Source organism: Macaca nemestrina, chromosome 13, assembly GCF_043159975.1.
Source record: "Macaca nemestrina isolate mMacNem1 chromosome 13, mMacNem.hap1, whole genome shotgun sequence".
Lineage (NCBI taxonomy): Eukaryota > Metazoa > Chordata > Mammalia > Primates > Cercopithecidae > Macaca > Macaca nemestrina.
This window is the reverse complement of record NC_092137.1, coordinates 54,497,142-54,515,317: the sequence shown is the minus strand read 5'-3', so window position 1 is coordinate 54,515,317 and position 18,176 is coordinate 54,497,142. Positions and strand designations below refer to the sequence as shown.

Below are 18,176 nucleotides of genomic sequence, written 5' to 3'. Positions count from 1 at the left end.
TATACACACATCTTCCGTGTATGTATCCTAAATTTTTTTCTCCGTGTATTAGTTCTTGAATTTAAATTTGGGAGTCCTTGAGTACAAACAAGATTTTTGACAAATTCAAGATTTTATGTCATTAATTACATTTATCAATTACTGAAGAAGGAAGCGTTACTGGTCAGAAATTCACTCAATAAACATATATTTGGTACCCACCATACACCAGGACTGTGAGCATTGTCTCAGTGGAGCCCACATTCTTGTTGGTGGACAGATAATAGACAAATCTGTCTACATATGTTTATTATCTGTCTTATAACAAGCATATGCTTAGATATTGATCCGTGGTAAGAAGAAAAATGAAGCAGGTTAAGATGACAGAGAATAATGGAGGGCGAGGGAGGGTATTCAAAGAAGTCTTCAACCAGCAGATATTTGAGCAGAGATCTGAATGAAATGAAAGCATTATTTGGACACCTCTGGTAATAATAATGGTTAACAGTTGCACAACATTTACTCCTGTGCCAGTGACTACTCCAACTGCTTCTCATCAATTCATTCAGTTCTCTTAAGGACTGTATATAGGTATATTTATTATCCCCATTTTATAGATGGGAAAACTGAGGCTCAGAAAGATTAAGTAACTTGTGCAAGGTCACACAGCTAGTGAAGAGCAGAGCTGAAAAGTGAACCCCAGAGGGTCTGGCTCCAAAGAGTCTTGCTCTTAACCACTACCACTATGTTCTACTGCCTGTCAGCGCGAAAAGCAAGTGCCACCCTGAGACAGCATTTGTGTGTTTGTTTACCAAGATCAAGAAATAGCAAGGAGAGGCCAGCATGGCTGGAGTACAGGGAGCAAGGTGGATGGGCATAAAAGATCAGATCAGAGAGACAGGATGGTACAGTGGAGAGCAGAGGGCAGTTCACATGGGGCCTTGAACTGCTGCATGGCAAGGACTTTGGGTTTTATTCTGAGTGAAAGGGGGTTAGGGTGGCTGTTGTGCAGAGAAGAGACTGTTGGGGGCACAGGGGAAAGCAGGGAGCTGAGTCTTACAGCCACTGCAATCGTCTCAGAAGACAGTGATGATGACTCAGGCTGAAAAGTGGATCACTGAAGTGGGGGCATGAGAAATTGATATCTAGATTCTAGATATATTTTGAAAGTAGAACAGAATTTAGTAACAGCTGAGAGATGGGAGAGAAACAGAATTCATGGATTACACCAAGGTTGTGACTTGAGCAACTATAAGAAAGGGACTTTTGCTCATATATGCATTTGCCCATATAGGGAGTACTGGGTAAGGAATGGGTTGGGGGAGAAAATTAAGACTTTGGTTTTGAACATACTAAGTTTAATATGCCTGTTAGACACTCAAGTGAAGCAGCTTGACATGTGACTCTGGAGTTCCAGTCTAGATATAAACACTTGGGGTATATCCAATTATAGAGGAGACTGAAAGCCATGGAACTGTAGCGGTAGAAAAGCACTATACACTGGGACTCCAGTCTATCCAGAAACAGGGAATGAGGAGGAACCATGGAAGGAGATTGGAAGGGGTTGTCAGTAAGAGAGGAGGAAGATCATGGCAGTAGGGTATCCTGGCAGCCAAGGAGAAGAGAGAGGTAAGAGATGTTGCTGAGAGGTAAAAGTGAGATATGAAGACAGATAACTGGCCACCGGACTTAACACTTGGAGGTCATCAGTGACTTTAACAAGAGCAGTATCAGTAGATTAGAGAGAGAGAAAGGGAGGAGAGAAAAGGGACACAATGAGAGATAGACAAGTCTTTCAAGTTTTCCTAGACATGAAGAGAAGAAAAAAATAGGACAATATGTGAAGAAGACAGAGGTCTGGAAAGTGGATTGGGGTTTTGTTTGTTTTAAAGGATGAGATTGGATATCACACCAAAAGCTCAGGCTACAAAAGCAAAAATAAATAAATGGGACTACATCACTAAAAAGCTTCTGCACAGCAAAGGAAACAATCAACAAAATGAAAAGGCAAATTATGGACTGGAAAAAAATATTTGCAAACCCGGTGTCTGATAAAGGATTAATATTCAAAATTTATAAAGAACTCATACAACTCAATAGCAAGAAAACATATAACCTGATTTTTAAAATAGGCAAAGGGACCTAAATAGACATTTCTCCAAAGAAAACATAAAAATGTCCAAAAGGTATATGAAAAGATGCTCAATATCACTAATCATTGGGGAAACACAAGTCAAAGCTACTATGAGATACCATCTCACACCCATTAGGCTAGCCATTACTAAAAACAGCTAACAAGTATTGGCAAGGATGTGGAGAAAAGAGAACCCTTGCATACTGTTGGTGGGAATGAAGATTGGTGCAGCCATTATGTAAAACAGTAGGGGGGCTTCTAAATAAATTAAAAGTAGAATTGTCATACTACCCAGCAATCTCTCTTCTGGGTAAACATCCAAAAGAAATGATTTTGCCACCTTGTAAATGTATCTGCACTCTTATGCTCATTGCAGCATTATTCACAATAGCCAAGATAGAGAAACAATCTAAATGTCCGTTGACAGAATGGAAAAAAACATATATATATATATATATATATATTAAATATAATAGAATTATAGAGAGAATACAGGATCTATAGAATAGTATAGAATATTTAATTCAGCCTTTAAAAAAGAGGAGGTCCTACCATTTGCCACAACATGGATGAATCTGGAGGACATTATGCTTAATAAAATAAGCCAGAAACAGAAAATTTTTATGTGATCTCCCTTACTGTGTGAAATATTTTAAAAGTCAAATATACAAAGATAGAGAATAAAGCAGTGGTTAGGTGAAGGGTAGGGGGGAGGAAATAGGGAAATGTAGGTCAGAGGACAAAAAGTAGTAGATATTAGGATGAACAAGTCTAGAAACCTAATGGACAACATGACTACAGTTAATAATAGCATGTTATATTTGGGATTTTTGCTAAATGAGTAGATTATAGCTGCTCTGGCCACACACACAAAATAGGCAACTATGAGATGATGGGTATGTTAATTTGCTTCACTATAGTAACCATTTTACTAGCCATATGTATCTTAGAACATCATGTTGTATATTTTAAATATACAAAATAAAATTTGGTTTAAAAAATTATAGGAGAGATATCACAGCATGTTTGTTTGCCAAAGGAAATGATCTGGGAGAAGACAGAAGTGACAGGTGCAAGATAAAGTCCTTGAGTAGGCAGATGGGCTAGGATCCAGAGCACGAGTGGAGGGGCTATTTGTCTGCAGGAACAGGAGAAAGCAGAGCATCAGGTATGGACATCAGTAGGCTGGGGATGGCAGTGTGAAGCCTACACTAGTGCTGCTGGCAAGCACACAATCCTGGTGATCTTGTTAAAATGAAGACATTGATTTGGGAGGTCTGGGGTGGGACCTGAGAATCCACATTTCTAACACGCTCCCAAGGTTGTTGGCCATGGACCATACTTGTGAGTAGCAAGGCTGTATGATTGATTTGTTTCTTTAAACAACAATTTCTGATTATAAGAAGAAATGTATGTTCATCTTATGAAAAATACTACATAAAAAATTTTATACCCAGAAATAATCCTTAATATTTAGAAGTATTTGTCAAAGTTTTAAAAATGTGTTTACAAATTTGTGTGTATATTAATAACTATTATTTTAGAAAATTAGAATATTATATCTACTGCTTGCTCTTTTAAAAATATAATAGTGAGCATCTTCTCATTTCCTTAAACTTTTTAAAAATATGATTTCAAGGAAATCAAGGTATACAAACTGAGATATGGAAAAAATATGTAACTTTATTGAGTTGCTATACAGGACTACAGTTTGCTCTGTAGTTCCCATCTCTGGTAATGCAGTGGGGGTGGAATCTTACTCTTTAAAATGAGTAACATTTTTCAAAGAATCATTTAAATATTTTTAAAAGGTTTTAAAGAGTGTGTTTTAAGTAAATATGCTATCATTTAAGGTTCACACTCTCTATTAGAACTGTATTTTCTCCCTTCCAAAAAGCTCCCTTCCCACTCCTTTTCCCCCAAGATGACATCTGGGTGTGTTTGTTTTCTGCTGCTGTAACAAAATGCCTGAGATTGGATAATTTATAAAGAAGAGAAATTTAATTTCTCTCACAGTTCTGGAGGCTGGGAAGTCCAAGATCAAGGCTACGTCAGGTTAGTGCCCAGTCTCTCTGCTTCTAAGACGGCATCTTGAAGGCTGTGTTCTCCAGTGGGAAGAAATGTTGTGTTCTCACATGGCAGACGAGGAGAAGAAAGGTAGAGCCCATTCCCACACGCCCTTTTCATAGCGGCATTATCCATCAGTGAGGATCTCACCTAAACTCCTCCCATTAGGCCCCACCTCCCAACACTGTTGCAATGGGGATTCAGTTTCTAATACATGAATTCTGGAGGACACGTTCAGATCTAGCAGGGTGTAAAGGAGAGCTTGACTTATGCTGAAAGGGGTGGGAGGCCTCTTCTCTGGATGTGGCCCGCTGGGTCCTCACCAGCCTCTACTAAGAAGCCTCTTTTCCCCAGTGCTTACCAGGCGCCATGCAGTGCTGCCTGCTGTGCAGTGGCTGATTCTGCCAAGACTTCATAGGCACATGGCAGCCCTGATGTATGTCGCTAGATATTGCTATTTGCTCTGGTCTGTGACCTTCGTATCCTTCCCCACATCTCTTTCTGTTACCTTTTCCCTCAGCCCTTTCATAAGCAGCCCCTAGTTCTGCATCACACACACAGCCTGTGAGTCCCTGGACACAGTCACAGGCCATCCATGTAGACATCTCCCTCCAACAACAATGCCCTGCCACTCCCAAGATGTGCAGTCTATGCCAAGGAAGTACAGACGTCTCCTGGGTTCTTGGGTTCCCCCAGGCCTACCACCATGGATCATGCCAATGACATCCCTGAGGTTTGTAACTCTGGGAGGGCAAGAGAGACACACTGCAATCTGAACCCCTGCTGCTCTCTGTAACAGGCTCCCCTAAAAGGCTTTATTCCTTCCCTCCTTTGGAAGGGGGAAGCTACCTGCCCCAGATTGCATGTGCCCTTATATCTTGGCTTATAGTAAAAGTATGTATTCAGACTGCCAAATTTTCCTCCTGACATGTGAAGAACAGTTTTGGGAACTTAGAAGCAAGGCTGGCTTTTAAGACTATTATTTCCCGATGGATGAAAAAAAAAATCTAATTTTTTGAAATTTTTTAAAGCTGGACAATGTGCCTTTGTCTTCTTCTTCGCATGGTGCAGTAATCCAGAAACATTAGTTGGCTATATGATTTTTTAAAATTAATGAACAATATTTTACTATATGGTATACTGTAATTTATTTAACTACTATGCTATGACTGAATACGAATTACAATTTTCAAGGTTTAAAAATAACACTATTGGCTGGGTGTGGTGGCTCACGCCTGTAAACTCAACACTTGGGGAGGCCGAGGCAGGTGGATCACCTGAGGTCAGCAGTTTGAGATGAGCCTGGGCAGCATGGTGAAACCCTATCTCTACTAAAAATACAAAAATTAGCCAGGCAGGGTGACGGGCACCTGTAATCCCAGCTGCTCAGGAGGCTGAGGCAGGAGAATCACTTGAACCCAGGAGGCGGAGGTTGCAGTGGGCTGAGACTGGGCCATCGCACTCCAACCTGGGCAACAAGAGCGAAACTCCATTTCAAAAACAAAAACAAAAAAATCCTACTATTTATATATAAATCTAATATCTGATTTTTTCCTAGGTACCTATTTCTACAAGTGTAATTATAGGAAGAAAGGAAAGGATATGAACATTTTCAAGGCTTTACATACTGTTAATTAGTCTTGCAAAATTTTCATACCAATTTATAATACAAACTGCAGTGCCTGAGAGAAGCTATTTCTCTATATATTTCCCACTCTATGACATTATATTCTTTTTTTCTCCTCTTGTTTTTGTAAGTTGAGGTGAATTTCATATGTAACTTAAAATTAAACATTTTAAAGTGAACAATTATTCAATGACATTTAGTACATTCACAATGTTGTGCTAGCATTCTTTTTAATCTTTGCCAATTTAGTGGTTTAAAAAAGTTCTCTATATTAAATCTTCTTAACCTTTAGGTTAAGAAAAATGTCTAGGGATATTAAACATTTCGCATGTATTTGCAGATCAATGTTTTTTCTTCTCTTGTGAGCTACCTGGACTCTTTCTATTTGGGTGTTTTTTGCAGTGTTTTTTATTTCAAATATTTAATATATTTATAATACATATATTTCAACTATATTTTAACAATTTACCTTTTACTTATAGTATTCTTTGGCATATAAAGTTTTAAATACTTCAAGACTATCCCACACCTTCATATTTCATTTAACTTTCAACTTATTAGGCCCTCACTCACTCTAAGACTGGGTGTCTGTATATTCTTCCAGTTCTTTAATAGTTTAATCTTTTAATCTGGATATTATTTATTTTGTAGGAGGAAGCAAAGTTATTATTTTTCCAAATAATTATCAATGTTCTCAGCATTGTTCACCAAATAAATGCATCTTTATCTATCTAGACTTTCTATTCTATTTCATTAACCTAAATGGCCTATATCTGTATTAAGTTAGACTGTTAAAATTACACTAGGATTTTTAATTCTTCATTCTAAATTTTTGCTGTTTCTTTTTAAAAAATCCCTTATGCGGCCGGGCACGGTGGCTCAAGCCTGTAATCCCAGCACTTTGGGAGGCCGAGACGGGCGGATCACGAGGTCAGGAGATCGAGACCATCCTGGCTGACACGGTGAAACCCCGTCTCTACTAAAAAATACAAAAAAACTAGCCGGGCGAGGTGGCGGGCGCCTGTAGTCCCAGCTACTCGGGAGGCTGAGGCAGGAGAATGGCGTGAACCCGGGAGGCGGAGCTTGCAGTGAGCCAAGATCACGCCACTGCACTCCAGCCTGGGCAGCAGAGCGAGACTCTGTCTCAAAAAAAAAAAAAAAAAAATCCCTTATGCTTTAAGCTGCAAATAACCAAAAGCTCAATTCCAAGAGGCTTAAACAATAGAGATTTGTTGGCATTGATAACCATTGATAACAAAATTTCAGGGTTTTCCAAAACAACGGCCATCAATACCATTGAATAACACATGTATTTTCATGTCCTATCTTCCAGCTCTGCCATCCACTGTGTCAAGATCACCCTGCAGTTAGATCTCCTCATGGGCATAGAATGGCTGCCAGAAGCAGTCTGGATCATTGTATCCTCATTCACATCTGGCAGAAGAGTAAAAGCTACCAGCAACCCATTTTTTGTGTGTCATTCATCTGAATCCTGTCACCTGTCCATTCTCTTATCAATCATAACTAAGGAAAGGATTTAAATTATTTGCTTGGATTAATCTGGGGCACCCATAGACCTGGCATAGAATGGATATTGGGGAGACAATCACAATTTTCATTACAATGAGAATTGCTTAAGGAGTTCAAGATCAACCTGGCCAAGATGGTGAAAACCCATCTCTACGAAAAACACAAAAAATAAGCCGGGTGTGGTGGTGGGCACCTGTAATCCCAGCTACTCAGGAGGCTGAGGTAGATAATTGCTTGAACCGAGGAGGCGGAGGTTTCAGTGAGCTGAGATGGCACCACTGCACCCCAGCCTGGGCGACAGAGTGAAACTCTGTCTCAAAAAAGAAAAATAATAATAATAAAAAAAGAATTGCTTAAATACATTAGTTAATTTGAAATGAATTGATATTGTTATAACATGGAGTCTTTTCATCTAAAACACAGCACCTCTTCTCATTTTTTTCTGCTTTTCCAACACGTATTTCAGCAAAGGCTTATAAATTGTCTTCCCATATATTCTGCACATAATTTATTTACCACATTTGTTTATTTAATTCTATTTATCATATTTGTATTTAACACCTATGTTTATTTAATTCTAGGTATTTTTATTTAGAATTCTACCATGAATGGGATCTTATTTTCTGTTATATTTTCTACCTACTTGTAAGATGAAGGGTTTCTTCATTTTCTTTTGTTTAAACTAGCTTAAGCATGAAAACGTTTACTGATTTATATAACTGGATGTCCTGGCCAGGAAGCCCTTGGCCAAGGAAGAGGCCTGCTGCTTGGGGCCCACACTGTATAAGGTCCCCATGAACAAAGACATAAAAAAAATTAACTTACTAAGAAATATATGTAAGAGCCTCTCTCACTCAGAATGTGGCACTTAGAACTGGCAAATGCAACCCACAATGCTAAACATTCACTCTCTTGACTACCCACTCAGGTCCCTGGGAAATGTTTCTTTGTATGTCTCGCCCTGTGTTCTCAAAATAAAAAATAACTGTTTCTAAATGCTGTATTACTGTGGCCTTGGAGACAGACCCTGCTTCCAACTACTGGGAGGATCTAAGTAGGAATGCTTAGGTGAAAGAAATGACAAATTACCTTGTCAAATCCTTTCTCTTAGATAGAACAAATGCAATCGATTCTTGCATAAGGAAGTATCTTTCTGGAAGTGTTGAGCATCTATCATCTTGCTTCTCTTTGGTTTCCAATTTGTGTTTCTAGAGAAATAACTCGCATTACTGTTAAATGTGAACATTTGTACATGCAGCTATAACATGCTCCAAGTGTGATACCAGTTCTTTACCTTGATAACTAGATGACCACTTGGCACTAAAATTAAGAATAATTTTATTTTCATGAAAATATAATAAGATTAAATTATAAGACTTTCAAAAGATTAAAGTTGAAATGTTCAGATTAAACACATTCATAAATTATAATTTGTAGTTCATCTTAGAATAGACAACTTGAGATATTTTAGAAGATAAATGACATTTTTGAAAAATACAGAATTTAATCTTTCACATTTTTACAATTGCTATAATTTACTTTTATGAAAACGTTCAAATTGGGCACATTTTAACACAATTACATTTTTAAAATATTTGAGATCATTACTGTGAATAGAAAAAAACGAAGTTAAATCTTTTTTTCTTTTTCTTTTTTGAGAATGGGTCTCACTTTGTCGCCCAAGCGGAAGTGCAGAGGTGCAATCACAGCTCACTGTAGCCTCAACATTCTGGGCTCAAGTGATCCTCCTGCCTCAGCCTCCTTAAGTGCTGGGATTACAGGCATCAGCCATGTGCCTGATATGAATATCTTGATTATAATAAAATTAATGATTTTGCTGAAATGAAAGCAAGGAAAAAAAATTTTATAGAATAAATTATAACTCATTTTATCTTATCACTCATCTAAAAATACTACATCATAACACTCAGACATGTATAACAATTATTAAATTCAATCATTGTTTATATTTTGTTAACTTATAGTCATATGGAAACCATAGCTTTACAGTTTTGATTTATATTTTTGATTCATATGTCATGAAAGGTTTATTTATCAAGGCAGAGATACAGAACATATTTCCTTTAACAGCTTATTAAGTTGACTTAAAACTCAAGATTTAGAAATAAGGATTGTGGGCCATTTATGTTAAATGGTGGTGATGGCAAATATCTGCAAGTTGTTCCTAGTTTGAGTTATATTTGCCTTTAGCATTTCATCATTATCATGGTGATGTTGGCTTTATTTAATATAGATATCCTTTATCCTTTCCATATGAATTATTTCCAGAGCTATGGGGCCAGGTCTCCCTGGCAAGTTTTGTGAACCCTGGGTCTGCTCCAAGATGGGCACTGCCACTATAGGTAAATAACAAGCTAAGAAAAAGAAAAAAACAATTTCCACTTGGTTAAACAAACTGTTCTAAATTCAAGGAGTCTCTGCCAATTGTGTGACTTTGCATGACTGACTCTGCTTTACCTCTCCAGGCCCAAGAGACAAGGCTGTCCAGATACCAAACAGAGGTCACAAATTTTATCTTCTGCCAGGGGTGGTCGCTCACACCTGTAATTCCAGGACTTTGGGAGGCCAAGGCAGGAGGACTGCTTGAGTCCAGGAGTTCAAGACCAGCCTGGGAAACAGAGTCCGCCTCTACAAAAAAAAAAAATAGAAAAAATAGCTGGGCATGGCGATGCATGCCTGTAGTCTCGACTAGTCAGAAGGCTAAGGTGGGAGAAGTGCTTGAGCCTGAAAGGTCAAGGCTCAGTGAACCATGATTGTGCCACCACATTCCAGCCTGGGCAACAGAGTGAGACTCTGTCAACAACAACAACAAAATTTATCTTCCCTGTAATCCCAGTACTGTGGGAGGCCGAGGCGGGTGGATCACAAGGTCAGGAGTTCGAGACCAGCCTGGCCAACATGGTGAAACTTCGTCTCTACTACAAAAATTAGCCTGGTGTCATGGTGGGCGTCTGTAATCCCAGCTACTCAGGAGGCTGAGGCAGGAGAATCACTTGAAATCCAAAGGCGGAGGTTGCAGTGAGCTAAGATGTGCCACCACACTCCAGCCTGGGTGAAAAAGCGAAACTCCATCTCAAAAAAAAAAAAAAAAAAAAAATTATCTATTTTTCTGTTTTCTTTGCTATTTTTAGTGGCAGAATGGTAGAAGTTTCTATTAGACACGTAAATAAGTATATAGGGTTTTTTAAGAGAGGGTCCATCAGATTTTAAGATTTATGGCCTATGTTATATGAACCTTTTTAAATGTTTATTTTATTTCACAACAAAAAATAAGTTTAATATAAAATGTACATACCAGTGGGGTAAAAAGTCATTACTACTAGTCAGGAGAACCAGTGGCCAGAAGTGGTGTTGTGAGTCAGAGCCAAATAAGATCAATAATTAAACCCTGACCATGCAGGGATAGTGTTTATTTTATTCTCCATCATGTCACCAGAGACTGGCACATAGTAAGTGCTCAATAAATATCTGATGAATTAAATTGATTCAAAGATGTGTAAAACAGTTTCTTAAAATTACATCACTGGAAATGGGTATTACAGAATTCAAAATTACATGTAATTTTAGGAAAGTTAACAGGAAATTAATATTTATGTGGGGCCTGGCGGAAAGTCATAGTTATAATGCTAGGAGTTTTCTCTGGTTTAATTCTGCTACTACTATGAGTAGTAGCGATTATTATTACGTTCTTGTTATATATTCAGCCTGTCATGGTGTTCAGCAAGGTTAAGAAACTTGTACAAGGTCAAAAAGCTGGACTTCAGTTCTAATTCTCTCTCACTCCTTCTAACACACTACCTTCCGTAACGCATAAGAGGTTTGTATTATCCCTGACTATCCAATCTAAAGTGTCCTGCCTCACTTACTCTCTTTCATCATCCTGTTTATTTCCTTCTAGGACTTGTCACAATTCACAATTATCTTGTTTATTTGTTAGTTATCTGACTCCCTTGAGAAATATTACTGATATGAGAGTGGGTAATTTTTCCAGCTGTTCTCAGCCATATCCTAGTGCTTTGAACATAGTAGGTTCTTGATGAATATATTTTGAATACAATGAATGAATGAACACACTTAAGTGCTTTTTGTAACATTAAAACAAGGTTAACCTAAGTAAAGAGATATGCTATGGTCTGAATGTTTATGTCCCTCCAAAATTCCTGTCTTGAAATCCAATCCCCAATGTGAGGGTATTTGGAGGTGGGTCCTTTGAGAAGTGACTAGGTTGTGAGGGCTGAGCCTGCATGAGTGGGATTAATGTCTGTGATATTGACAAATACATATTTTGGCTGGGCGCAGTGGCTCATGCCTGAAATCTCAGAATTTTAGGAGGCTGAGGCAGACGATTGCATGAGCTCAGGAGTTCGAGACAGGCCTGAGCAACATGGCAAAATCCCATCTCTACAAAAAAATACAAAAATTAGCCTGGCATGGTGGTGTATGCCTGTGGTCCCAGTTACTCAGGAGGCTGAGGTGGGAGGATTGCTTGAGCCCAGGATGTTGAGGCTGCAGTGAGCCATGATCATGCCACTACACTTTAGCTTGGACAGGAGAGCAAGACCCTGTGTCTCAAAAAGAAAGAAAAACAACAAATATATATTTGGTCTTTGATCACAGTTTTCTGGCATAGAACTCCTAAAATCCTTACAATCTCCAAAGTGATGTCTTTTTGTATGCTAATGATTGACTGATGCCTGGCAACCCCCAGATGGTAGCTTTAGGATGGTGGCTGGTCACTGGAAAGACCAAGGCATGATAAGAGGTTTAAGATTTTCAGCCCCACCCACTAACCTCCAGGGAAAGGAGAGAGGCTAAAGGTTAAGCTGATCACCAATGGCCAATGATTAATCAATCATGCCTACTATAAGAATGAAACCTCCATAAAAAAGGTTTTTGAAAATGAAAATAGAAATTAATAAACAAACAGGGTTTGGAGAACTTCCAGACAGCTAAGCACCTGGAGACTCCTGGAGGGTGGTATGCCCAGGACAGCATGGAAGCTCCATGCCCTATGCATCTCTAACTCTGTATCCTTGGTAATATCCTTTATAATAAACTGGTAAATATAAGTTTCCAAGTTCTATGAGCTGCCCTAGAAAATTGATTGATTTCAAAGAGGGGGTCACGGGAACCTCCACTGGAACCCAGCCAGTTTGGTCAGAAGTTCCAGAGGCTCCGACTTGCTACTGATTTCTGGGGCTTAAGAGGGAACCTTGGGGACTGAGCCTCCAACCTGTGGGATCTTGTCAGAGGCATTTGAACTGGAAAAACTCCATCTTGAATAGGAGCTAGGTAAAATAAGGTTGAAACCTACTGGGCTGCATTCCCAGACAGTTAAGACATTCTAAGTCACAGGATGAGACAGGAGGTCAGCACAAGATACAGGTCATAAAGACCTCGCTGATAAAACAGGTTGCAGTCAAGAAGTCGGCCAAAACCCACCAAAACCAAGATGGTGATGAGAGTGACCTCTGGTCATCCTCATTGCTGCACTCCCACCAGCACCATGACAGTTTACAAATGCCATGGCAACATCAGGAAGTTACCCGATATGGTCTAAAAAGGGGAGGCATGAATAATCCACCCCTTGTTTAGCATATCAAGAAATAATCATAAGAAAAATGGGCAACAGTAGCCATTCTTTTATTCCTTTCCTTTCCTAATAAGCTTGCTTTCACTTTACTCTGTGGACTTGCCCTGAATTCTTTCCAAGAACCCTCTCTTAGGGTCTGGATCAGGACCGCTTTCCGGTAACCATCAGATGCTATCTCCAAGTAGATAGTGTCAGAATTTAATTGGAGGATACCCAGTTGGTATCTGTCACAAAACTAACTGCTTGCTTGGTGGTGGAGAGACGCTCCTCCCCCAGCCACCCACCCACCCCTCACACCACTTACACTTGGTCACAGGTCTGCACTGATTGTTGTTGAGTGAGAGAAGTTTAGAAAGCACTTTGAGTTTTTTTTCAAAAAAACTTCATTTTTCTTCAAATAGACCCTAGAGAGCTTCCTCACCCTTTCCACCATGTGAGGACACAGCAAGAAGACAGCTGTCTACAAACCAAGAAGGAAGCTCCCACAGGACGCTGAGTCTGCCGGCACCTTGATCTTGGACATCCCAGCCTCCAGATCCATGAGAAATAAATTTTTGTTGTTTACAAGTCACCCAGTCTATGGTATTTTGTTATAGTAGCTTGAATGGACTAAGACAAGATCTCACAAAGGGTCACTGAATAATGAAGAGAACTTGCAGCCCAGAATTGAAAAGTTCATGGTTACTTTGTTCCAGTCTTATTCTCTTTCCTTAAAACCCTACTCTTAGTGTTTTCAATTATGGTGCTATTTTTACTCAAGTTACATGGTGATCAAACTGTATTCTCTTTCAAATCCTTCCCACTAAATGCTTTGTATTTTTCCTGGAATTGCAAGTACACAAGGAATATAAAAGGGCCACCAAGCCTATTATCCAATATCCGCACAAAGTCTGGCCCAGAAAACATAAAAGATGTTAGATTCAAGTAAAAGTACTGTTTACACCAGTTTGTTTAGCTGTTTTAATGAAGACCCTGAACTGGGGATCTTAATGTGGTGGGACTGGGGCACAGCCTTGCTTTCTTCTGTGGTAGCTACACAGTATAGCCAGCCCAATCATCTTGAAAATACATTTCTTTAGTCACTATAAACACTGCACAAAAGAAATCAGGTGGATTAGAACAAATCTCTTACCACTACTGAATAAACAACTCAAGGTTCATGGTCTAGCCATAACCGTCATTTAAAAATGTGTTTATTGGAAGTTTTTAATGGCATAATAAATGTTTTGATATATTGTGATAAAAATCAATATAAAAAGTGTACATATACAATAGGGAATTAAAGAAATCCTTGTAAGTCTACATGATGAAATTATACATGACCAATAAAAATCATGTTTTAGAAGAAACATTAAGAAGTAGGAGGCTCAAGACTAGCCTGGCCAACATAATGAAACCCTGTCTCTAGCAAAAATATAAAAAATAGCCAGGTGTGGTGGCATGCACCTTTAATCCCAGCTACACTGGAGGCTAAGGCAGGAGAATTGCTTGAATCTGAGAGGCAGAGGTTACAGTGAGCTGAGATGGTGCCACTGCATTCCAGCCGGGGCAACAGGGTGAGACTCTGTCTCAAAAAGAAAAAAAAAAAAAAAAAAGTAGGAGGCCAGGCGCAGTGGCTCATGCCTGTAATCCCAGCACTCTGGGAGGCCGAGGAGGGCAGATCATCTGAGGTTGGGAGTTCAAGACCAGCATGGCCAACATGGTGAAACTCCATCTCTACTAAAAATACAAAAAATTAGCCAGGCATGGTGGCGCATGCCTGTAGTCCCAGCTACTTGGGAGGCTGAGACACAAGCATCGCTTGAACCTGGGAGGCGGAGGTTGCAGTGAGCCGAGATCCTGCCACTACACTCCAGCCTGGGGTACAAGAGCAAGACTCTGTTTCAAAAAAAATAAATAAATAAAATAGGGAAATGCTTTCAGTTCATCTGTGTATCAGTCCTGGTCCTGCTAGGAAAGTGATGACATACTCAAACAGAGTGATTGAGAACAGTGACGAATTGCAAAGGTGTGGGCAGGGATAAGAAACCAGGGAGAGCTGAAGAAGCACCCCAGGGCTGGCAGCACTGGGGATTTATTTCCATTCCTAGGCATGAAAGGGCCAGAGGAAGTAACTACCAGCAAAACACAATAAAACTTGTAGCTCTAGGAGAAGACCTCACACCATGAGCTGTGGACTTAGCAGAAGGATGATGCCTCTTCCAACACACACAGCCTGGTGACAAGCGATATCCCAGGCTCTGTCCTCCCACCGTCTGATCTCCTATCAGTGCCTTCCACTGGCAGCATTCGACTGGAAGGTAGAGGGCAAAGGAGCTCATTAATGTAGCCCATCGTGGTCAGCCTCCCAGAACACATGTGGATGGAAGGCGGTGGAATGTGTCTGGCAAGGCAAATGGAGACTACCCAGCAAAATATTTAGTGAAAAACAAAGTATTAAAATCCCAAATCTCTAAATCTATATGTGTCATAGGTCAGGTTCCCTAGCACACAGATTGAGATTTGCATGTGGGTTTGTTGTGAAGCACCCTTGGGAACAGTGCCTGTGAGAGGAGAGGGAGGCTGGATTGACAGAGGGAGAAGTGAACTGTAATGCGGTTGCAACAGAGACCTTGGCCATTTCTACATCGAGTTCTAGAGCTAAGATGGCCCTTCAGAGTTGTCCAAACTGAAGCAAGAAGACTGGACTTTGGTACCCTCTCAACAACAGATTCTTGGATGCAGGCTGCCCCCGTGAGGCCAAGGTCAATTCCTGGACAGACCCATTAGCAGCTAATGCTCCAGGCATTGAGCAACTGAGCAAGTCATCGTGAAGGTAGAGGTGGGGATGAGGCTGAGGGAAGCATGCTACAACATCCACTAAGATGTCAGTTAATACATGACTGACTCTGGGTGATAGAATTACACCTAAGATTTTTCCTGCCTTAACATAAATAACTTTCTGTTGTTCCAAGTGTTCTAAAACAAGTATTATATTAGAATACAGAACAATTCAGATGTTACAACAGAGACTTAAATAGTGTATTCCTCTGTCCTGCAAAAGTTCAGACAGCAGTCCACAGCTGGCATGACAGCTCAACCACCACCAGGGACACTTGGTCCTTCTATCTGGTCGCTCTGCCACCTTCAATGTATGGCTTCCATCTCATGGTTCAAGATGGCTGCTCCAATTCCTGTCTTCACATTTCAGCAGGAAAGGGGAAAGAAAACAGTGGTGGGCACACCCTTGCCCTTTAAGGGCATAACCCAGACACTGAATGCATTATTTTCATTGACATCTCATTGGTGGCCATACAAGCTTCAAAGAGGCTAAGAAATATGGTCCTTATGCTAGGGGGATGTCTTAGTCGGTTTGGGCTACTAAACAAAATACCTTAGACTGGGTAATTTACAAACAACAGAAACTTATTGCTCACAATTCTGCAGCCAGGAATACCAAGATTGACGCACCAATAGATTCAGTGCCTGATAAGGGCCTGTTCCTCACGGACGGTGCCTTCTATGTATCCTCATATGGTAAAGGGGGTGCGAGAGCCCTCCAAGGCCTATCATAAGGGTGCTAACCCCATTTGTGAGAGCTCTGCCCTTGGGACCTGATCATCTACCAAAAGGCCCCACTTCCTAATACCATCACATTGGGGACTAGATTTCAACATATGATTTTGGAGGCACATAAACATTCAGACCATAGCAGGGACCATGTATACAAGCTTAAGTTCAGGGCTTCTATGACTAAATAAAGAAGGGAACAGTTGCACGTTGGGAAATAACTGGCAGTTTCTACCACAATATGTATTAGTTTGACAATCAGTAAATTTACAGTAAAAAAGCAAAAACAGACCAGGCACGGTGACTCATGCCTATAATCCCAGCACTTTGGGAGGCCAAGGCGGGCAGATTACCTGAGGTCAGGATTTCAAGACCAGCCTGGCCAACATGGTGAAACCCCATCTCTACTAAAAACACAAAAATTAACTGGGCATGGTGGCACACACCTGTAATCCCAGCTACTCAGGAGGCTGAGGCAGGAGAATTGCCTGAGCCCGGGAGGCAGAGGTTGCAGCGAGCTGAGATCGTGCCACTACACTCCAGCCTGGCTGATAGAGCGAGACTCTGTCTCAAAAGCAAACAAACAAACAAGCAAACAAAAAACACAGTTGTTTGCTAATCTGTATACTCCCAGCAGGCTTAGAAAAAACTATTCTTTTTCCTTGTAATTCCTAATGGGATGCAGATGTGAGAGATCTATCCCCTTGTGTATACATTCCATAGAATGGTGTAAGGACCAAAGTCAGGGCAAAGGCTACTGCTACAATGTCTAGTAATACTGCAGTTTAATCAGTGTGATATTAAGTAGTTGCCAGTTGGTTCAACATTTAATGCTCAGATGGTCAGGTAATTTGCTGTCAAGAATCATAGTCCACGGGGGTCAGCTAACATTATATTTAAAAAGCCACATTCCAGAGGCAGCTTCTACAAATCCTTCTGCTTTGCTAATTGGCATGCTATCTTATCAAAAATAGATTTTTCTTGACTTATTAATTAGCATAATAAATGTTCAAAATGGATTATCACTAGTGAAATTAAAAGTATTCAAAATATGTGGATTACACTGGCCGCAGTGGCTCATGCCTGTAATCCCAGCACTTTGAGAGGCCAAGACAGGCAGATCACTTGAGGTTAGGAGTTCAAGACTAGCCTGGCCAACATGGTGAAACCCTGTCTCTACTAAAAAATTAGCCAAGTATGGTGGTCGGCGCCTGTATCCCCAGCTACTCAGGAGGCTGAGGCAGGAGAATGGTCTGAACCAGGAGACGTAGGTTGCAGTGAGCCAAGATCCCACCACTGCACTCCAGGCTGGGTGACAGAGCAAGACTCCATCTCAAAAAAAAAAAAAAAAAAGTGGATTGGCACCAAAGACTTAGAAACACTCACCAATCCTTTCACAAACATGGTATAAGAAGCCAGAGATGCTTATAACATGTACCATAAGGGATAACATCAGAAGGTGCATACTCTAACTGGTCCCATAACCAGCTATTGGTTTCAAAGAAGTTCTGACTAGATGATGTTTCTTGCTCCTAGAATGTCATGTCTACCTTCAATGAGTTTTGCATATAACATAAATACTATAGTTTGAATGTGTCCCTTCCCAGATTCAGGTGTTGAAATCTAATGGCTAATGTGATGGCATTAAGAGGTGGGGGCTTTAAAATGTGATTAAG

The 18,176-nt window shown here is 40.2% G+C and overlaps 1 protein-coding gene across 5 annotated transcripts in view; it reads right to left on the bottom strand.

The window, feature by feature from the left end:
• Positions 1–18,176, bottom strand: part of LOC105465036 (acylphosphatase 2) — a 195,107-nt gene that overhangs the window by 112,572 nt on the left and 64,359 nt on the right. Inside the window, exon 4 of one of the 5 annotated variants that reach the window (XM_071076688.1) lies at positions 7,230–8,545. The exons of the other annotated variants lie outside the window; for them this stretch is intronic. Within the exon in view, the coding sequence (XP_070932789.1) occupies positions 8,431–8,545 (115 nt within the window). The 3' untranslated portion in view covers positions 7,230–8,430. Of the gene's footprint in view, positions 1–7,229; positions 8,546–18,176 lie in introns of those variants that run through there. 5 annotated transcript variants of the gene reach the window in all.